We start from the raw sequence: 23,370 nt of genomic DNA, 5'->3' as shown, positions 1-23,370 counted from the left end.
AGTCTTCAGTCACATTTGTACAGCTGTCTGTTTCTCCCTGCAATTCAGTCAGTGTTTGTTCATACCAGTGACTTCTTTAAGTATATGTGGATTAAACTCTCCAATCAAAAAGTAGAGATTGACTTTTGAAATTTTGAGTTGGTACACTGTGTCCTCATCTGTAAAATGGGGATAACATGCCTATTCAGTGGGTACCTTCCTTTGATGGCAGGGACTTTTACTAAGGGTTTTGGTTTCTTCACTATCTTAGCATTATGATAAGCAATTAATACTTATTGATTTTTGGTTTGACAACATTTAAATTTGCCTTTTGGTTCTTCTGAATATTTTTAAGGGAATCGAAGTTTTAATAGCTACACTAATAATTTGTCACATAGCCAGAGACTAAAAGAGGAAACAAAATCTTGTGTGCCTTTAACAAGTTCGTAATAACACGAATGGTTTTTGGATAGTTTATATAAAAATATTGTAGGACAAGCTACATTTTAAGGCTTAAAAAGGAAATACAAATAAATATTTGGTTTCATGAAAGCCATTTTTATTAGGTGTCTGAACTCAGGACTGGAGCCGCGGAAGGACTAGCCAAGCTGATGTTCTCCGGGCTCCTGGTCAGCAGCAAGGTCCTGTCTCGTCTCATCTTGTTGTGGTACAACCCCGTGACCGAAGAGGACGTGCGACTTCGGCACTGTCTGGGCGTGTTCTTCCCCATGTTTGCTTATGCCAGCAGGTATTTACTTAGTCAAATTAGTAAGTCAAAGTGTTACTTGAAGTTAAATTCACACTCCCCAAGAGTCCTATTAGTAGTATCATTTTGTTTATTCTTATCCTTCAGTGGTAAGTGGAGAAATGAGAAGACCTTACCTGAATTACCTGGCTCTTTCCTTGATGAAAACGTCCTATGTCTCAATGGGGGTGAATTTTATTCATAATGTGTATTTTTAAGAAGCATAGGCTTTTTCTGCCCTGGCTGGTGTAGCTCAGTGGATTCGGCCCGGGCCTGCGAACCACACGATCGCGGTTCGGTTCCCAGTCAGGGCACATGCCTGGGTTGCAGGCCAGTTTCCCAGCAGGGGACGCACAAGAAGCAACCATACATTGATATTTCTCTCCTTCTCTCCTTCCCTTCCTCTCTAAAGATAAATAAATAAAAATCTTAAAAAAAAATCATAGGCTTTTTCTTTGCCAGTGTACTTTTAAATTGTCTTTCAATAGGACTAATCAAGAATGTTTTGAAGAAGCCTTTTTCCCAACCCTGCAAACATTGGCCAAAGCCCCTGCGTCTTCTCCTTTAGCTGAAATAGATATCACTAATGTTACTGAGTTACTTGTGGATTTGACAAGACCAAGTGGGTTAAATCCTCAAGCCAAGAATTCCCAAGATTATCAGGTGGGTGAGTATGTCAGTTTATGCATGGTAAGGATGATAACTTAGGATGCAGGTCACTGTTCTTTGTTTTGTTTTGTAAAGTAATCCCTCAGATTTCTTGAAATAGAAGCTACATTTTGATCTTGAGATTTCTGGTATATGTGGTGGTATATAACACAAAGTAAGAAAAAAAGGTGGAGAAGGAAGTAATCAACGCTAACATATTTGCTACTGAAAAGTTACCCAAATTAACCACCCTTGCTCTCTCCTAATTTTGGCTTACCTGGTATCTTTCTGATAGGAGGAAGGAGAATTCAAAGAATGAAACTTGACTCAAGCATATTTGCTTTTAATTCAAAGAAGATAAGTTAACCTAAAACTGTCTTACAAATTAAATTTAATCTGGGTTTTTAATTCTTTAATATTTGAAATGCAGTTGACCCTTGAACGCCATGGGTGTGGCCTGCATGAGTCCACTTACACACAGATTTTTTTCCAGGAAGTTTATAGTCAGCTCTCCATAGCCTGAGGTTGCAACCAGCGTTTTAACCGACTGTGGATCGAAAATATTACTTTTGATTCTTGGACTGGATTTGTGGATGTGGGGGCTGACTCTGCATTGTTCAGTGCCATTTTATGTAAGGGACTTGCGCACCTGTTGGTTTTGATTTGCAGGGGTCCTGGAACAACTCCCCCACAGCAACTGGGAGGTAACTCTGTTATTGGCAAGTCAAAAGTTATGCAGATTTTTGACTGCACTGGGAGCCAAGCCTAACCCCCTGTGTTGTTCAATAGTCAGCTGTATTGATTTCCTGTTTTACTCGGTATTTACTGATGGTATACTTCATTCAAGTCGCTACATTACACATTATTGGAAAGATAAAATATATTAGGCAAAATATAGTAAAGGTCAGTGATATAGTTACTAAGTGCTTTAGGACTTGAGAAGAGGGCAGAGTTTATGTGGTAGGGGTGAGGAATATAGCATTGTTTGTTTTGTACTGAGTAACATTCAGCTAGGCCATGTTGGGATTTGGGGAGTGGCTTGGGTAGAAGGGGAAAGACTTAGTAAGGGTGCCTGATGTAGTTGGTTGTGCATGTTTGTGAACTATGGGAAGTATCTTTCTGGCTGAGAATCCTGAGTGGGGCCTGCTAGAACATTAGGGTAGGGAATGTGGAGCTGGCCTCACTAGCAGTGAGTAACTGCAGAGCGTAGAATGAAAGGGCTAAGGGGATGAAAGTTATTAGACACATTAATTTGGTGGTATCATTATTGAGCTGAATTGCTAAGAGAAATAGAGAATATTAATAAAGGGAACAGTTAAAATGTACAATTAGGACATAAAAACTTGTAGAAAGAGAGTAATAGGAAACAGAAAAAAAGGAATAGAAATTGTGAAAAATAGAAAAATATGGGTACAACAGCCTGGAAGAAAGAGCTTTGAGAGGCAGGGAGATGGAGGAGCTGAGATAAGGAAGAGTCTAAGTACAGGTGACAAGAGCTCAAAGACGATGTCGAGGTCATTTCACTGGGGAGTACTCTCATGATCGGTATTTTGGAAGAGTGAGGGAGACAGGGTGGGCAGAGGAAGAAGCCGACTTGCAATGAAGTCTGAAGGCCCAGGTGACCCCACAGAAGATCCACAGCTGTGGCAGTCCTTTGAGTTACCCCGAACTGGGACAGAGCTGGGCTGTTACACCACGTGCCCACGTCTTTGGGTATGGAGCACCTCTTGGGGACGGGGTTGGACCTTGGGCAGGGCCCACTGCCTTCAACCTGTTGGTTTTGCTCCTGAGAACTGGTATCCTCTAAAATGAGTAGGAACTGGAGGGTAAGTGCTTCGGTTTAGTAAAAGGAGTGGGTCTGGGCCCTTCCCACAGCATCTACCACAAACACTGAAGAAGAGCTCGTTTGGGGAGGAGCGTGTTCAATTTCGTTTTGAGACAGTTTGCATTTGGGATGATGGGAAGATAATTAGTTGGAAATGTTTGTTAGGTGTGCAGGACTGTATTTTAATCATACCATTTTCAATTTACAAAGATTTTTCTCTTGATTTTCTAGGCCTTAACAGTTCATGACAACTTGGCTATAAAAATTTGCAATGAGATCTTAACATGTCCATGTTCTCCAGAAATTCGCATCTATACAAAAGCCCTGAGCTCTTTAGAACTGAGTAGCAGTCTTGCTGAAGATCTTTTGGTCCTGTTGAATGAGATTCTGGAGGTAAAGTACTTCCCAATTACTCTTACTATGTATATATATGTTATCAAAGAATTTACATGGTTGTATTAAATTATACATAACATGCTGCGACTTTTCTCATTTGAAGTAATTAATTCCTTCATAAGTTTAATAGGATTTTAGAATGTTGTGAAGTAACTTGATATCAGTATCTTTTTTGAAAGATTAGAAAATGCTGCATTTAAAAAATGTTAAATGTTTCCTATTGTAGCAAGTAAAAGATAGGGTATGTCTGAGAGCCTTGGAGAAAATCAAGATTCAGTTAGAAAAAGGAAAGACAGATGACGGTGACCAAGCTGCGACAGCGCCGAACTCCAGCGCCACGGGGACTGCCTGTGAGAATGGAGATGGTAACAGCCCATGAACCCAAATACGTACCACCTGCTTCTCCTCTCTCCTTTCCCGAGACACACTGTTGCTCCTGTAACACGTGGCTGGGCTTCAGATATGAAAGGAAATTTTTTCTAATTAATCCCCTTGGGAAAGTGTAGAACACACACTCTTTTAGTCTTGTTGTGTGTACATTCCTCACCCTACGACATACTTTCTCTTTAGGAGTTTTGCTTGCTTACTTGACACTACTCACAATTTTGGGAGCACTGATTTATGATAATCTTTGAATAGCTTCTAATGGGGCTGGTTGTCGTTTCTGAAAAATTTACGAAAAATTGACTTGGAAAGATCACTTAAAATATTATATGAGGCTATTTTTTTTACATCGCTGCATTATTTCCTTTAATAGGAGAGAATACAGAAGTATATATAACCCCTCTCAAGGCTGTAAAAGCAACCCGTGCATCAAAATCCACTCAGCGAAAGACCGACAGAGGTAGAGTGCATGGACTGACCAGCTTTGTTAGATAGACGTCAGTTGTGTTTTCTAGTGAACTACAGAGTTTGCAAGTTTCCTATCTGTTTCATTAGGGACAAGTGTCTTAGGTACTGTTTAATTCTTTCAGCTGATAATTAGGTTTTGCTTTTATATCTTAAGAAATAGTATCAGTGTTGCTCTAAGTACTTTTGTTTGAAATATGCAAAACATCATATTGCAGAGGATTACTTGGATTAAACTGATTAGCAAATCATCAGTGGTTTTATATTATCAGTAATTTGTGTTAAGCAATTTTGTCCCTTTTATCTGCTTCGTACTTTTCTGTGCTTCTGTTTTCCTTTTCCCCATTTTACTTCATATTGCCCCAATTTAACTTATGTCCCAGAGATATCCAACAATAAGGGAATTTGTTGGAATGATGCAAAGGTTGACTATTAGGGGATCACTTGGAAAAACAATCTGTAATTCAAGTTTTCATTTAATTGTTTTATTATTTTCTTATTACAAAAGCAGTGCATGCTTATTACAGAAATAACATCCAAGCACACTGATATAAAGAACACTAATATCCCATGAGCCAGCCATTAATTTAATCCTTGAAAAATGTTTTTTTGAGGACTTTTTCTATGCAGATTCAATATTTTTCTAAGTGGACTCTGGCCATAATATGGTTTTATAGCTAGTCAGTTATTTCAATGCTAATTGCTGGATGTCCCAAATTAGTCCCATATTGTTGGATATTTTCTTGGAGATAATTACAGTAGAAGTTTAAAAGCAAATACATAAGGTTCAAGTGGAAAACCACCCAAGTCCCATATGACCAAGGTTTACGGGTTTCAACCCAATGGTCACACTGAACAGATGGTTTTGACAAGGCTGCTTTTAGTCAGACACTGTCCCATGAGAACACCCCTTTTTTTCTTCATAGCTCCAACTTTAAAAACAGATTTTACTTGTTATCATAAACGGGGAGGAGCCCAGGCCACTTTGTCTTCTTAACCCTATAAATCTCTAGCAAGTAGAATATTTGCAACTCTCAACATACAAAGGGTTAAATGTTTATAAACACAGAAATGTTTTAGAACTGAAATTTGCTATGTATATATGGTTGAATATTTCACAGGAAGCTATTACCTTACTGACTTAGATTCTATTTCTTTAGGACCTGTTTATGGGCTTAATGTACCCACGTTTCTCCTTTAACTTTCATTAGCTTCTCTGTGCACTGTAGCCACGGTAGAGGGCGGAGGTGCTTTCTCTGTATGGCATGTTTTCCCCGTGCTTCTTTCCTCTAATTATGTTTAACTAAAACTGGCCTCCCTACAACTTCCTTTCCATATTTTCCCTTGCCTATTATGAGAGCTTACAATAGAAATGAATAAAATTCTAATGTTCCTTAAGTTCCTTTTCTTTGTGTTATTGATGGAGGAAATATGTTGAAGAGAGAAAGGATGTAGGTAGCCCAGAAATAGAATAATAAGCAGGTGATAATTTTGATAACAAACTCTCTTTAAGGACGAAGAAAAGTAACAGCTTCCGCCAGGAGTACCAGGAGACGACGGACTTCTGAGGCCGACCCTGAAAGGTATGCCGTGCACTGGTAGAGCACGCACAGGTCTAGTTTTTTTGTTGTCTAGAAGCAGAAAAACATTCCAGTGTTTACTGTAGCAGAGAAACTCGATCTATGTACAAGATAATCAGTGATAGCTATTATGTCTTGCATTCCATTATCAAGAGCATTTGACTTCTATGGCTTTTTTTTATATTAGTTTGTATTTGGTTTCTGCCAATTAGCCACTATTGGAATCTGAAAATTGCAGCCGACTTACATTCATTTATTCATCAGAAAAGCTGTGTGTATATTTTTAGACTAAGTTTTGACTAATTTAAAAATCTTTTGGGGAAATAATGACATTTACAGTGTTTTAGGAATTTATTGCCTAAATCAAGAGAACTTAGTTTTTCCCCCATTTCTTCCGTTCTCCAAAAAACTCTTGGGAGGTTGTTATGGTCTGTTTAATTACAAGCTGCATTACAAAAGTTTGGGGTTTTTTTTTCCCTTCTGTGAAATACCAGGTTCTACATGGGTATAAGAAAAAATTAGCTAGGTTTCCATGATTTCCGTTTGCTGGATAGCTGTGAGGGTGTTTTGGTTTTGGTTGAGCTTTTAGTTTTAAGCTTAGTGGAATTGGGATATCAATTACACACTGATAGAATGAGAGTCAGAAACAAAGTTTTATTTATAAATAAACTGTGGTTTTAAAGCTTGTGTTTAAATTGGTGTATTTTCAACATCTGTTTAGTGATCATGAAGTTCCACAGCCAGAATCAGAAATGAGGATGAGATTACCAAGACGAGCCAAAACAGCAGCACTAGCAAAAAGTAAACTTAACCTGGAGCAATTTCTCAATGAAGTAAATTAGGAGAAGAGACAATGGAAGTGGAATCCTTTTACAAATGTACTTTATTTTCAGTTATTTGCTTTAATAAACTTACCCTTGTGTCCAAATTAGAAACATTTTGCCTGATGTCTTGTAGGACTGTCTGCCCGTGTGATGATTCCACATCACTTGGCCTGCGCCAAAGTCTCAGGGCAGGTGACTGTCAGTGGGCCCCACACACCATCTACATCAGTCCCAGGGATTTAATCAGACTCTAACGTGGGCCTAGGAATCTGCTTTCCAAACAGGGTTTCCAGATGATGCCTGCGAGCTCTCCTGTGCAAGATCATGGCATTATGGGCAACTTTTAAGTGTAGCTACTGGTTTACATTTGAGAAGCTTATGACTTAGGTGGGGCAGATCCAATACAGATGAACACATTTCCAGTCTTAGAACACATTTAAAAAGTGACACATCAAGGGGAAATGAAGTACCACAAACTTGTTGGAAATGAGCTTGCTTCCAGGGAGAAGGACCAGTATAATGAACTAGAGTGCCCAGCATTCCAGTTAAATAGTGCTCATTTTGATAACTTTGTTTTGTTTTTGACACTAAAAACATTGAGACTGCTACCTAAATGGGCAGTCTCTCTTCCTAAAACATTTGCACATGAGAACCCTAGTTTGCTTGTTACGATGGTGTTCCCTGGCCTGGGGAGATCTTCGTATCTACATGCTAGTCATGCTAGTGGGAAAATAGTATGACAAGAAGTCCTCTATATACTAGTTTGGGGCACTGTTTCACCATCGTCAGTTTCATCCACTTTCTGAAATTGGTACTCGCCTAAGACATGTGCTATGTGAAATCAGTTCCCCTTCCTTCGGCAACACCCAACAAAACACCTTTTCTTATCCATCTGATAGTTGCCTTTTCTCTAATACTCATAATAGAAATGCCCTACCATTGGATCTGTTGTCATAATTGTGCTTTGTTGACCAGAGGCCAATTATTTAAAGTGATGTTCTGAATTGGAACCCAAGTTAAGATAGTTGTGCTTTTTAGAACCAAACTGCTATATTACATATTACACATGTGCTTTAGAAAACTCGGAAGTATAAAGGGGTCTGAAAGGAATAGTAAGGATGCTCGAGAAAAAGGACGAGGCAGATGTGGTGGTGATCTAAAACAATGAAAAGTAGGTGATTTTCATTCTGTTGGCTTATATAAGTCTTTTGTTAAATTCCTGTTTTAAAAATATTTGGGGGAGGGGTAAGAGAAATAAGGACTTACAACGCCCACAAACGAAACAGCATTTACCTCACAGCCAGGCTGTCCAAAGGGAGGGAGCCATGTTGTATATTTACACGGACCACTGTATCAAAGCTTTCTTTGTCTGGCTGGGAAAATAAATTAAGCACCAAAACTCCAGTATTCTTACTATTCAAGTTTTAGACACAATCACATAAGCCATCGCTGAAGCTGTGCTTTTTGCACTATTACAGTTAAAGGTAAGGAATAACCTGGTGTAAAAAATCATCCCTTTACACTTTAAAATAAATGGCTAAAATACAATAAAATCAATAGATGTAAATCCATTTACCACTTTTCATTCCAAACTGGTAACTTACAGAAACCAAACCGTATTCTTGTCTGTGAGAGGCGGCACATATCTGCTGAAAGGTAAACATGCAACTGTGCCACTGTTCTTACAGCCCACAGAGCTCAAAGGGTTAAAATTACAGAGAGAAAACTGGTCAGCTCAGACTCTCCGGTGAATGCAAACATGCACTGATGAATACTTGAGGAGCTATGATCAGTTTCTCTATACATATATAACTTTGCAAAAGATAGACTTCTAAGAGATACCTTTGCCTTTTGCCAATTTACTTCGAGGTAGTTGGTATCCACCTGTTAGACAGCTGTTCATGGGTCAGGTCATCATCACAAACCTTTACAACACTAGCCTTCTAAGTCACATAATCCATTATATATTAAAACTTTGAGCACAGAAATAAAACGGGACAGTTATATATTTAAACTTAGGGCATAAAAAATTCATAAAATACCATTAAAAGGAGAAGCATCAAAATCCATCTGTACTGCAAAAATTCCACAATGGTCTGATGTAAAACATGTAAAAAAGATAACAAAGAATCAAAGTGATTAATGCTAATGATTTTATATAAAGACAAATCACAGGACTAGAAATTTCAAGATCAACTGATAAATGCTTATTGTTCAGAAAAAAGAATATTGACGTACAAAATGAGGATAGTGCAAGAAGAACTGCAATCTATTTCTCTTCACTTTGGAGGTTTGGGTTATGAACTGTACAGCTTGCCAGAGATGCTGCTGTCAAATTCCATTCAACGGGACGATTAAGGCACATCTTAATGGGGCTCAAGGGACAGCTTGCTGCGTTCCCATCAGACAAATCCAGTTTCTCATCAGTTTTCATTTGTAGCACGCTGGAAGAAAAACGTGCAAAGCATTTCAGTTTTACTTCAGTTTCAAAGAAATTATCAACCTTGTAAAAGAAAATTTAGCAGTTTTATTTTGGGGACTTCTAAAATGCATTTATTACCCTGAAAGTACAAGAGGTTTTTTGTTGTGTTGTTGTTAGCTCTTGCCTCCTTCTGGAACAATACAAACATAAGCCACGAACTTGAGAGGTCAGTCCCTCAGCTACCACTGGATAAAAAAAATCTCTGCGTATACAGACTTCATCAACATGCAGAACTGAGCGTGGCAGGATTCACCCCTTTCAACTTGTACTTTAGCCTACCAAGGATCAGAGAGCCCCTTAAAGACAAAATAGACTCAAGCTGTGTTGAATGCCTACCATGGTCTAGGAACATTCACATTTACACTTCATAACAAGTAAGCAAGGTTAGTGTACGTACTCGCATGATAAATGAGTCTTGGAGAGTTAAGTACAAATATGCCTGAGGTTGCAGTCACTGGGCTGCAAGTGGAATCCAGTCCTTGCTCTTTCCCTTGCGCCTGTCTACTGGCTCCATGATGAAAACCTTTAGATTTAGAGTCCACTTGACCAGCAATGTACAGGTAATCCCGACCTTCATGACAGTTCACATCTTTCGATGTGAGCCTTACGTTTATGAACTAATTGGCTTGCTATGCATCAGCTCATTCAATATTTAACTGATTAGTTTGGTTGGACATCATTCCTAAGCTTTACTCAACCACACAGGTCTGATCCCATTAGTAAAGTGGAAAATGCATTGGTGACTTGTTGGGGTTGGTAAATGGCAGCAGAATCCAGACTTCAGTAGCATTTTCCTACTCCTTGCCTCTCAAGCACCTGACTCATTTGCCATTCAAGAAACCAGAGAGATTTAACTCATTACACATTTTAACAGCTATCATGTTCTCACTGACTTCTTCCCAGACAAGCAGTTCCAGCTCCACTGAATGAGTTTCTACAGAAAGGAACAAATTGACAAAAACTCTGAACTAGCTTAAAAGATTACTCATTAAAAATAGTAAATCACTTCAAAAGGCAAGAGACACAGGTGTGATTAACAGTATTATATTAAAGTACATCATGGCCTAATATGTGACAAGTTAAGAGATCCAAAGCAATATATCTCCATATCAAATCTTAACTGGTTTTCAAAAACATTTACATTGTTTACTATTAGACTGATGGGCCGGGCCCTCCTGGACCTTGTTTTGTTTTTCAAGTTAGTAAAGCTCAGATACAGCAGTAATGCTTTCTCTTCCTCCAATGGCTCCAGGCTTCATACTTTTATTTTCTGTTCTCAAAGTATAATGTGCCTTGGCTAGATAGCTCATTTGGTTGGAGTGTTGTCTCGTGCACTCCCCCAAAAAGGTGGTGGATTCGATTCCCTGTCAGAACAAATACCTAAGGTTGTGGGCTCGGTCCCCGGTCAGGGTGTGTACGGGAGGCAACTGATCTGTTTCACACATCGACAGTTCTCTCAAGCATGTACTCGGGTGAGGATTTACAAAACTGCTTGATGTACACTTCTTTAAGAAACTAAGGCAGGCTATGAAAGTATAGTCATATTAAGGTACCTTGGTAGAGAAGTATATCAAGTATCCAACTAAAAAAAAAGGCACCGAGCAACAAATTCATGGCCATAAAAACTTCTCTGTTTTCTGTTTGTTATTTGATTGGCAAAGGTATATTCATTGTAGAGTAATACTTTAATAGCTACGTTATTTTTTGCAATACTGTGAAGACAGGCTTTTTGTTTGTTTTTACTTTTCTAGAGAGTGCACCGTACTCTAAATCTGGGCACACGAATTCCAGGGATGCACAAAACTACACACATAGTTTTTCTTCCCATACACATGTGCAAAGGAAAAAAAAAAGAGCTAAATGTTAGTACTAATATACAGATTGGCATGTGTAATTCACAAATATACACAAACCTAGTGAGTGTACAAAGTTGGGGCACCACTGATCTATCAAATAATAGTACTAAAAGAATACAGCTATCTTATGAACTGCTAACAGAGACAGAACAGCGGAGCTAGAACATTCTAGATAACCCTCACCCCCTTTTATAAAAGACAGGGAAACTGAGGTATAAGAAAATAGAAAAATAAACTTTTCCCTCGGTGTTCTAACCACATGTATGTGGACTAATAGAAGAACCTGAATCTGTAATTAATCTACTATCACCTACAGTACTTTTCAGTTCCATTTCTATGGTATTAAATTATTTAACACTTACTGAGTACCCACTGTGAAATATAAACATGAGATAGACATAGAATTTGCAAGCTAGAGGCATTTTTAACAAATATACCTTCATATTTGTAATATAAAATTTTGACTAAACTAGGTTTAATGCCAGGAATTTGTTGCATAATCATACAGATTGGTAAGAAGTGAGAGATTAATAACTTCTCAACTTTTCTTGATGTACTTTTTAAAGTATTTTTTCATTTGTATATTATAAAAATAGGTCCTTATGTTTAGAAAATCACTGCAAAATGATTTATACAGTGAAGTTTCACAACTACAGTTGGCCATTATTTCTTGGGTATTGTTCACATTGACATGTATACATATCGGTGTTTCAACTATTTCCTCCTATACAATCTGTATACTGTTTTGCATCTTGCTTTAAAAAATGTGTACATTTTGACAGCATAGGGAATACAGTCAATAATATTGTACTATGTATGGTGCGCGGTGGGTGCTGGAATTATCAGGAGATCACTTAGTAAAATGCATGACTTTCTAACCACAATGCTGTACACCTGACACTGATACAGAATAATGTTGGATATAAACTATAACTAAAAAATAAAACAGTAAAAAATAAAAAATATGTATATTTTCCAGGTTGCTTCATATTTGTACAGTGAATACTTGATACTTTCATACCTACATAGAATTTCACTCCATTGGATAGGTCATAATTTACTTCATCAGTGTTCAGTTGGTAAGACTTTTAGGCTATTCCAATCTTTTGCTTAAAATATCAATGTATTGAATGTTACTGTATGTGTGCGGGTTAACTACAGCGCTGATGTCTAATACGATGGTTGGGTCAAAGGGTGCTTTTCAAATTTTGATAGATCTTTACCAAATGTCCTTCATGGACTGTACCCTTTACACTCTTAATATGGAAATGCCTTTCTTCCTTCACACTCCTACCAATATGTAGTGGAACTTAGGGATGTGGGGGGAATGACAGGTAAAAAAGGGCACTGTTTAATTTGCAATATTTACATGAGGAAGCTTAAGCTTATTTTCATTTCTTGGAAGCCATCTTTTATTTTCCTTTTCTGTGTTCTTTGCCAACTGACGATCTTTTTCTTGCAGATGCGCAGTTAGGATTAATCCTTTGTTCTGTGTGTTTTACAATCCCATCCCCATCCCTACCCTGCCTCATTCCTAAGTCGTTTGTATCTGCTTATGGTGATTCTGTCATGAACCCACTCTAAGTTTTGTATCAAATTTATTTATTTTTATTTCATGGCTTCTCTGCTTTACATCATTAGAAAGCTGAAGCAGCGTTTTAAGTTGCCTGAAAAAGTGGCTTCTCATCTCCATATCCATGATTCTACTGAAACCTCAGCAATGGTGTATATGACAGACTCCTTGGAAGTAGAGAAGCAGGAAAAAGAATGTAAAGACCTGGATCCTATTCTGACACTAAAAATAATCAGCCTATTGACCTTACTTTAGACAAGTAAGTAACCTTAGCTTCCTTCGGCCTAATTTTCATCTGTAAGAAGAAAAATAAGACATCTTCCCTGCTTGCCTTACGAATTCCTCATGATCTGATGAGGGCCCACTGACATGCTCTAAAAGCCACACACAGCTGTAGACAGGTGCCGAGGTTCAGTTTAACGCTGCATACTTTGGTGAAAGGAGGAAGAAGCTGGAAAAGAGGTCCTTATCGTAACCTACATGGTAGGTGAAAACTGCACAAGGGCAAAGCATGTCGAAATGATGAGGATGACGAAGCCTATTTTTAATATTTTAGGGGTTTCATCCACCCTGAAGGACAGCCTCCCTATACCATCTGACTGGATGTTTACAGAAATACATGCACTGGCAAAGTATAAAAGACGGAAATCTCGTGTGGGTCACTTAAATTGACACACACTGATGATTATAACAATTTTTTAAAAAAAATCCAGCTCTAATAATTTAAACTTGTTATATTACTGGAGATACATGACAGTTCATTTGTCATTTAGACAACGCACTTTAATGTAATGTAGTGAAACTGCGGGAAACAGTAAATTTTAGTGTGATTAAGACAGGCCTGAAAATATTTATGGAGCAGTTGCTATGTCAGGCACTATGCCAAAAGCCTTTTGCATTACCTCATTCACTTCTAACCACCACCAATGGAGGCGCATAGAAGCGAGAGGACTTATCCAGGCCACAGAACTAAGGGGAAGTCTTCAGGGCCAGTGACCTATGACCCTACTGTGCATACTAACTCTTGGAATGTAATTCTGTCATGATTCGCCAGGCTAACATCCACCTGTCTACTACTTCAGAATACCAACACATGGCAAGTGTCTGATCTACAGGTTTCAAACAGGAAGAAGATACCCTGAAGGGCCGTGATGATTCTACATAGGAGAGCGATAGAGGTAGAGCATGAAGTTTCCTCGTATTTAACTAAATAAGGAGCTGTCAGTCATCTTTCCATTGCTCAAGGTAAATAAAAAGTGTTAGAGCACTGACTAACGTTTTTGAGAGCCACCATAACAGTATTCTTTAGGTTGAATTTCACAAACGAAATCATCTTTTCAAAGGGAAAAGGAAGGAAGCTATATGCAGGGAGAAAATGTTTTCTGGTACGAGACTTGGAATTGCCATAGTTACTCTGAAGTACATAAAACTTACTCTGAAGTACATAAAACTATCAAATTTGAACTCACCCATTTAACCTCAAATTCTGGAGTTACATTACTTTAACAAGTTACCTTACACTTGCTATCACCATTGTCTTACCTAATTCCTTAACCTACACCCAATCTGGCCTCCAGGTCTTTTCACTTTATGAAAATAGAACTAAAGTCACCAATGCATTTGTAAGTCTGGTGCATGATGTTATACTTTTCAACTTTTTGCCTTCCCAACAATATTCAAGGCCATTTCCTTTGCTACAGACTGAACCGTGCACCTCCCATATCTGTATGTTGAAGCTCTAACCCCCCCATATTAAGAGACCCGACCTCTAGGAGGTAATAAAGGTGAACTGAGGTCACAGGGTGGGGCCCAAAATGATGGGGTTGGTGTATCTGTAAGTGCAGAGGACACGAGAGGATAGGAAAGTGGCCACCTGGAAGTCAGGAAGAGACGCTGAACCCTTCAGACCTTGGTCTTGGACTTTCTAGCTTCCAGGGCTGTAAGAAAATAAATTTCTATTGTTTGCCACGTAATGTTTCTTTGTTGTTGTTTTGTTTCTTGTTGGTTTTTAATGGTAGCCCAAGCAAAGTAAGGCATCCTCTTTCTTGAAACTTTTTTGGCTTTGGGACAAAGCACACATTACTGGCTTTCCTCTGCTTCTTTCCACTGCAGGTCACACTACCCTACCTGGCTAATAAATGTTGGAATTTCTCAAGGCTGAGTCCCAGGCTCTCTTCCCTTCTGATCCGATAACTCCCCTCTAGGGTTCTCATTCACACTCAGGTCAGTAACAACACCCTACATGTCTCGCCTGCACCCACCGCTGTGCGACACGCCTTCAGAAGGAGTGTCCTGAGTACTAACCTAAAGCAGCTCCCGAGAGATTCTTCCTTCTCCTAACTTCACTAATGGAATTTACCACTTCCTTGTGTTTTCTACTTCACCTTTTCTCTCACTAAGATACAAACATGATGAAAATAAAGATCCTTGGTCTTCTCAGCATACTATTTTTAGCACCTAGTGTACAGATATTGGATAAATATTTGTTGAAAAAATAAATCTGGGATTTCTGGCCACAAAGAAGTAACAAGAACTGGATTTACCCTTTCATTTTAAGCACAGATACAATATATAAAGTTTTTTAAAAGCCAATGAAGGACAGAAAGTGCAAGATGACAGCAATCCCTGAAAGAAGGGAAACGAGAGTAAAAACTATCATCAGCTCTAGCTCACAGCCTGGTGAGTTTCCAGGCTGCAGGAGATGGAGAGGAACCCAGAGAACTTGGAAATCTTCCTGAAATGGGAAGACTTTGGAGGTGAGGAAATTTAAGTCAGCTAGACTTGGTGTGGCTGAGTACCTGAGAGAGCTGCACAGAGAGAGAGCTCAGAGATCTGCATAGGGTTCCCTGGAGTCTGGAGATACTGATCAGCGCATGACTGTTTCCCAAGGCGGTAAAAAGACTACTGGGAAGAACCAGGTGGGAAATCCTGACCGAACCTTTAGGGCTGGATATTTGTGTTCACACCAGCAAGAATGGAAAAGACCTCTTACCACATGGGACAAGAGGCAGAATCTTTGGGTACTGCTGTCACCTTAACAAGTGGTGTAAAATTAGCCCTAGTTGCTGAGAGTAATCAATAAAATAAACTCATCACAAAAACAACAACAAAAAAACTAGGTACAGTGATGGCTGTTAACTAGACATTGTGGTGATTATTTTGCAATGTATATAATATCGAATCAGAATGTCATACACCTGAAACTAATATGTCAATTATACCCCAATGATTTAAAAAAGAGGTTCACTTCATATGATAAAGGAACCAATCCATCAAAAGTACATAAAAATTCTAAACATGCAGGAATCTAATCACAGAACTTCAAAATACATAAAGCAAAACCTGATAGAACTAAAAATGATAAATAGCAAAATCTAGAATAACAGTTGTAGTTTTCAACACCCCTCTCTAAAAATCCATAGAACAAGTAGCCTGAAATGCAGTAAGGATGAAAGAGTTAAACAGCACCCTCTATTAACTTGACTTACTTAACTGACATTTCTAGAACATTCAACCCTAGAGCAGCAGAATACACATTATTTTCAAGGGCATACAGAACATTTATTAATGTAGATCTGGGTAGACGCTGATCCATAAAACAATGTCGGTAAATGGAAGATGACTAGAATCATACAAAGTGTATTTTAAAGCCATAAGAATTAAATTAGAAGCCAACAACAAAAATATCTGCAAACTAAACAACACACCTCTAAATAATGCATGGGTTAAAGAAATCAGGCACCATAGTTCTTGGCAGGGAAAGGGGTAAGGCATGGAAAAGCAGAAAATCTTTCTAATTAAATGAAAGTGAAGTAAAGTTTTACAGCATAGCAGAATCTGTAGGACAGAAAGTTTTTAGAGGCAATTTACAACACTGTGATCACAGTAGGAAAGACACAATCTTCCTTCCGCCTTCACAACACCAGTTTCTACACTAACAGTGCTCAAAGTGTGGTCCCTGGACCAGCAGCATAAGCGTCACATGGGCCCCGCTCCATAGCCACCAAATCAAGCTGGTTGGAGTCTAATCATGTCTTTTTGAACAAGCCTTCCTGGTGATTCTGATCCACACTACAGTTTCTAAGCCGCTGTTTTAAAGGAGTAGGGTCCTCACTTGACTAAATCTCTATTCTAAGAGCCACTGGAACCACTGAAAGTACATAACCATAGCTGCGGAGAACCTGCACAGTCTGCTTCACGTAAGCTCCAGTCTTCACACTACACTCCTCCTTTCTTGTTTGGTCCTAGACACATCTGTCATGCCTCACCCCTTTCCCTGCCAAGAATTACGGTGCCTCCGAGTTTTGTTTTGAACATGCAATCCCTTCTTCCTGGAGAGTCATGCCTTCCCAGGAGAACCAGTTCTCTGCCACCATCCTGGTTAACTCCTACTCAACACTCACAGCTCAGTTCCATGGCCATGTCCTGAGGAAGGTCTGTCCTCACTTCCCTGACTGGATCAAATCTGTAAGGAATTCTCACTTACCACCTACTAATTAAGAAGTTAAGATTTGTGTCATTATTTCTCAATGTCTTTCTAAATAAACTTGACCCATGAGGGCAGGAGCCCATATCTGGTTCTGTGTCCCATAATCCCAGATGTCTACCATACTGCTTGGCATACAGAAGATGAACATTTTTGAAAGAGTAAATTAATGGGGTCTATAGATTCTAGCCTTTATATTTATATAATATGGAAACAAAGTCTCAAATAAACTTTCATGGTTGCTTGAAGTTAAAATTGGGAGGAAGAAGCCAAGGTTGTTTTTTTTTTTAAATAAACAAAAAAAACAAGATAAAATCTGGCTAGGTGAAATCATTCAGACACCTAGTCCGCTTTCTTTTTTCTAATTAAATAATCGGTGAATTCAGTAGGCATAACATGATAATCACAGAATGCTCAGCTCCACTACAAAGAAAATGGCTTACAGCTCAGGAAAGCTGGGGGTAGGGGGCGGGGGGTGCTAGCCAGGGGAGCTGAACTAAGAATTTTGAATTCCTGAGTAAAGAAATAGAACAAAGGGGTACAAAAGGAGAGAACACGCGAAGAAGGAACTTAAGGGCTGAAGCACTGAGATCAATCTCTAACGGGTGTTAGGAGCTGTTTAAGGAAAAGAAGGGTGACCCTTGAACTTACCTCATATAGACAAAGCAGGTCTGGAGGCTGCAGGGAGAGAATAGAGATTTACAAAACAATAAAACTGGTACTCAGGACTCCCCCAGCATCACTCTGCTGGATAAAGACAAGTCTAGTCCCACAAAGATACTACTTGACAGAAATGTATTGTGTGGGAAGAGGGGGGGACAATGGCAGGGAGTGGATGGCTTTGGGGAGTCATCTGGATATGATAATTTTAATTTACTAAAAAAAAAAATCCAATGACTGTTTCTAGCCACTCCACGTCAGCATTCTACTGATCGGAACAGGGTCAGTGAGAGCACCTCTCCTGAGAAGGGCCAGGTAAATCTTTTAGGCTCTGCGGGCTCTATGTGGCCTCTGCTGTAATTGTGCAGTTCAGCCCCCGTGTGTGGCACAAAACCAGCGACAGAAGGTAAGTCAGTGAAAGGCGGTGCTCCAATAAAACTCTACGTCCAAAGTGGGGCATGGGCCAGGCTCCTGAATTAGAGATTAATATTATATTTAAAAATAATTTTATACCCCATATCCACTAGAATGGAAACTCAACCAAGTAATCTTTCTTCAGTTTATACTTTGTTGCCCAAAAAAACTTGGAATATTTTTGATATGTTCCCCAAGTTCATGCATTCCTTCTGTGAGTATCACAGTAAATACAGAAAAACCCTAGTATAGAACCATGTACAGCAACATTTCCCAATTGTGTTCCCCAGGCTGTGTTCGGTAGGACATAAAAAGTCCCATGGATATAGCTGGAGAACACGGGTGAACGTGTTAATGGGGCGCTGTGGCTCAGTAAGCACAGGAGAGAGACAATGAAGCCTTTTTCAGTGTTCCACCCCCGTAGGACCCTCGCACAGAGTCCAGTGAGCTTCTGTATTTCCTGGAACACATCTCCTGTGCAGCAAGTTAGATTAGGGTGACTGGGGATCATCTGGAACCTTTTTTTCTATCAAAATGAAATTCAGAAAATCATCTACTCTAGCTTCATAGTTTTTCCATTAAATGATAATAATGATGCTAAATAACGGCGCATGAAGAAACTGTGAACTTCACATTTTATTTAAAAATGTTAAGGATATTCTGTGTCAAGGGTTGCCTCAACCACACAAATTTAAAAGAACATCTTGTGTTAAGACTCAAAAAATTTGGTAGAATGTTCATAAGTAGGACCAGAGGATGTGTGGTTAGTCTGGGTTTCAGGCTGTTGAGGAATATACTGTTAATTAAAGAACACCCACCAGTTATATACCTGTGTGAAAACCAGCATTCAGAATGAAAAGAAAATGCATATTCAGTCATTCTTGAGAGGAGATGACAAACAGAAGCAGAGAAAACTTAACATTTTTCAGTCATCTCAGAATCCAAATCAAAGTGTCAACTTGAATTCTAATTTTTTTATGGGAAAAATTTAACATTTTAGGATGAGACCTATGAATTTAGTAGCTTCAAGTGCACATTAGGTTATTCTAGTTTTAAAGTTTCCTCAGAGACATCCAAAGGCAGTTTATTTATGCTCAGATATATATCAGTTAGGAAAAGACACGCATTTGCTCTGGGAACTCAAAAGACACTGATATTAAAAAGTCTGCATTATTTTCAAAATTCACACTCCATTATCAAGCAAAATAATCTCTTGCAACGAGCCCTTCATACACCCCATTTTGCTTTCCCCCTTAAATCTCCGCACCGTGCTACTTAGAAAAGGTGCTAGAGTTACACCTTGATCAGTTTCTCACTATTCACAGAACAAATTCTTTGCTTCATCTCTTTGTCCTGTTACACCCACTCGGTGTATGCAATAAGGATTAAATTCAAGGCCCACCCTTCTCTACGCTTACATTCTGGCTGCAGAGATGAAAATCACAAAACTCTTCAATCCAATTATTTCTTGGGACAGTATTTTAAACCTATCCACATTACTAACACCCACCATACAAATCTCACACTACATCCTGATTCATAAAATATAGATCCTAATATCCCTAACATTCTGCCCATGAACTTACAATGGGATTTTTTTTGTCCTCATATATATCCCACTCTTCTGCTGTTTTAAGAGAGAAGTGACTTTTGTGGCCAAGGCCAATCTTGCTAATGATGCTCCGTAATATCCAATAATTAAATCAGGGCCTTCACCCCACTTTCATTGCTTGCCATTTCAGTTTTACACCTTCCTCCTTTCATTTTCTACTGGCTTCTCTCATCAGCATCTAACTTTTTTTTTTTTTTTTTAAATAAACCTGCCTTAAACAGGGCTTCCCTTTCATTACTTCCCTCTCTCTTCTCCAATCATAGCCATGTATAGTTTTCTGTGCTAATTTCCTCCCACTGCACGTACTCAATCACAAGGTTTCTGGCTCAGTCCACCATACTGCTCTCTCCCAAATCAGTAAAATAACCTCTTGTGCTTATGTTCAATGGAAATATATCAAGGCCTAATTGACCTATTATCAACAGTTTACACTGTTTTCTCCAGTTATGACGCATTTCCTTTTCACCACCCTCTCCTGCCTTCCTCTCACCTACTGACCACTCTTATCAGTTTCCTTTGTACACCATTTTTCTTTCCTCCATATCCTTGGGGCTCTGGGATCCTAGGCTCATCCCATTTTACACCGAACAATCTCTTCGATGACTTGCTGACACCAAATCTTTACCTCTAGCTCAGAACTCTCTCCTGAGCAAAACCCCATATTAAGTAATTGCTTCCTAAACATCTCACTGGATACCCTGGATTCCCTATTTCTAAAACTGAATATGCCACATGTTCTCTTATACCTCAGTGCATGTTACTACCACCTATCCAGATGTTTAAGTCCTAAACCTGGATGTTATTAGGCATTTCTCCACTCTCTTAGATGTACTGATTCTACTTCATTGATTTTTTCACAAAGGTACCTATTTTTCTCCATGAATGTCACCAGCAGGGCTCAAAACATTTCTTTCATTAACTCACAGTTTGGGTTGTCCTTCCCTTAGTAGCTTTATCTTTTGCCATTTTCCATCTACTCCCCCCCCCATCCTTAATTCCCATTTTATGCCTCAGCTATTTGAACAAAATTACTTAGTGTTCCAAACAAGCCTGTTTCGTCACCTCAATTTTTGACACGCAGTTTGCTCTGCCTGAAGTATTCCTTTCCCAACTTCTACTACGTTGGCATTCTTGAAATCTCAGCTTAGCTGTGACTATACAGGAATCCTTGCCTAATTCTCCGAACCTGGGTCCAATTCCCCTCCTACGTGCTCCTACAATCCACGTCTCTCCTGGATCCCAGCACTCACCTTCCCACTGGAGTTACCTATTCATGGTAACTCCATGATAAGCACTGAGAGCATGAACCATGGCTTCAACCCCTAAAACATATACCATCCCCCTTAAAACATCAAATAGACTCTTATTTGTTGGATAAATAAGTGGTGTAGGACTTGTTTACCCAATTAGATGGAAAGGGAACTTTTTGAACATTCTACAGTGCCTAAGAGCATACTGTAGGCATTCGCTGAGTATCTGTTGAACTTGGAATGGAACTGTATTTCTTTTCCTTCCTTTCCATGGCTACAGATATACAGCAGTACAAATGTAGTAAAGGATAAATCTCAAAACTCCTGAGTATTAAATTATATCTGAACAGTTAATTTTGAAATGTATGAAAATAAGACACTCGTGGTAAAAGCAAAACTTTTCCTCAATAGAAATACTGCATAATTCATTATATACATACATTGCACTAGGAATTTTTTCTAGGAAAGTTCTATTGTTAAAAGTCTCTCAGGTCTCCAGTCACTAATTATTCTACAAAGAACAAAAACACATATAAAACTAGTAATGAACTTTAGTGTCATTTCCAAAAAGGCAAAAAGAAGTATGAAATACCCAGAATGAGAAAAAAAATAACACCTTAAAGAACATTTAAAAATCAGATAAATATAACAAATATTTTTTAAATACAGCTTTATAAAGATGTCCTTAATTAAAAAAAAGAATGTTAAAAATAAAGAAGGAAAGTTATCAGTAAAAAGATAGAACTTTAAGCAGAACAAGAAATAGTTCTAATAATTTTTAAAATGACAAAAGGTGAAAAACAACTCTAAATGTGCTAAAATTGTTTTTACATTATCACAAAATGACTGTGAAATTAATTTGAAAAGTAATAATCAGGCATCTTCCATCTTATTTTTTAGGGTAATCTTATATTTAATAAGATGAAAAGATCATTAAAATAAAAATTTTGTATGTACACCTTAGGAAGACACAGTGGTTAAGCAGCTGAAAGGACAAAACACAGTTCTGTTGTAAAATGAGCTAAACTCCCTTGCTGACTCCCTGTGGTAAACTTTAACAGCATGAAATGAGGATGGCATAGAGATTTAAAAATGAAACACCACATTCTCCGTTCACAACAGCCTTTTAAAAATATGTGTGTATATTTTTAGGTGAATTGTAATTTTTAAAAAAATCACTACCAAGATTCCCTCTTTTTTTCTGACATTCTATTTGTTACAGTTACTTTTAGTTAGTCTGAAGGCAAGAAACAAAGGGTATAATTTTAGATTTGGTATTTTTTCATAACGAAGACTCTAATTTTAAAATTTTAATCATTGCATATTAGTTAAAAATTTTAATCACTGCATGTTAGTTTGGATACTACCAAAATAGGCATTTTAAAATTGCTTAGTTAAATAATTAAATTTTGGCGTTTGTAATAATCTTACATATTAAAACTCAAGATTAAATTATTTGCTTTTAATATTTTAACATAAGGCCTGATAGTACTTCTTTAGCTTTTAAGAACGTTTTTAAAGGGTAGAAATAAAGCCATCACTACCTACCCAACCCCCAGAAAAATCCCCTAAAATATTCAATGTGACAATCATATGATAAACTATCCTTAAATGTCCAAATGTAGCCTGGCACTCGTCCATGTCAGGAGAGTGGTCAGGCATCACTACCACGCTCCTCTGCGTCTTGAATGTCTAGCACTTCACAGTACGCCAAGCCCGAACTGGCTCCATCGGCCACTACATTGCTCTTGTCTCATTCTTACCAGGTTCTAAGAGTAAGTCTCCCTGAGGCACCAATGTCAGGTTAGTATAACTGAGGAAAGCACGTAATTGCTGACTTAATTTCAGTTTGCAACACCTTAAAATTAGCTGTACAGCTAATTTCTCCCAAGACAGACTATGGATTATAATCTTTGGAAGGAAATGCTCATGGAATCTAGTTCAGTGTCTAACATGGAAAAAAACCCCAAAACTATTCAACAAGCCTGCTGATTTTTGTTGAAAAGAAAATCTTCCTTGACATTGTTTAAATAAGCAGAGTATTAAAGTGGTTTGCAAAGCAGTACCAAAGAGCATAATAAGTTAATGGTGAGTGTGAGACTGGTATCCTAGAATTATTACACACGTTATAGCCTTTCCCTTTTTTTGACATGGTCTGGTCTCTAATTATCAGACAATAAATATACATTAG

General features: G+C 38.4%; 2 protein-coding genes across 12 annotated transcripts in view; one reads left to right on the top strand and one right to left on the bottom strand.

Annotated features, from left to right (window-relative positions):
- NCAPG (non-SMC condensin I complex subunit G) overlaps positions 1-6,957 on the top strand; it is a 34,228-nt gene extending 27,271 nt beyond the window's left edge. The window contains exons 15-21 of the mRNA XM_037045302.1: positions 546-727; positions 1,213-1,387; positions 3,429-3,590; positions 3,820-3,958; positions 4,351-4,437; positions 5,956-6,025; positions 6,744-6,957. Coding sequence (XP_036901197.1) covers positions 546-727; positions 1,213-1,387; positions 3,429-3,590; positions 3,820-3,958; positions 4,351-4,437; positions 5,956-6,025; positions 6,744-6,864 — 936 coding nt within the window. The 3' untranslated portion in view covers positions 6,865-6,957. The remainder of the gene's footprint in view (positions 1-545; positions 728-1,212; positions 1,388-3,428; positions 3,591-3,819; positions 3,959-4,350; positions 4,438-5,955; positions 6,026-6,743) is intronic.
- Positions 6,499-23,370, bottom strand: part of LCORL (ligand dependent nuclear receptor corepressor like) — a 120,307-nt gene continuing 103,435 nt past the window's right edge. For 7 of the 11 annotated variants that reach the window (XM_037045167.1, XM_037045217.1, XM_037045201.1 and 4 more), the window contains 2 exons: positions 17,895-17,921; positions 9,205-9,290 (listed from right to left, as the gene is read on the bottom strand). In XM_037045167.1, the coding sequence (XP_036901062.1) occupies positions 17,896-17,921 (26 nt within the window). In that variant the 3' untranslated portion in view covers positions 9,205-9,290; position 17,895. Of the gene's footprint in view, positions 9,291-17,894; positions 17,922-22,347; positions 22,993-23,370 lie in introns of those variants that run through there. The other 4 variants (XM_037045252.1, XM_037045260.1, XM_037045176.1 and 1 more) reach the window with 4 other exon arrangements.

The sequence above is a fragment of the Sturnira hondurensis genome, unplaced genomic scaffold (assembly GCF_014824575.4).
Source record: "Sturnira hondurensis isolate 20B ecotype Veracruz unplaced genomic scaffold, ASM1482457v3 Scaffold0000780, whole genome shotgun sequence".
Lineage (NCBI taxonomy): Eukaryota > Metazoa > Chordata > Mammalia > Chiroptera > Phyllostomidae > Sturnira > Sturnira hondurensis.
The sequence above is the reverse complement of the archived record's forward strand: the minus strand, read 5'-3'. Positions and strand labels throughout refer to the sequence as shown.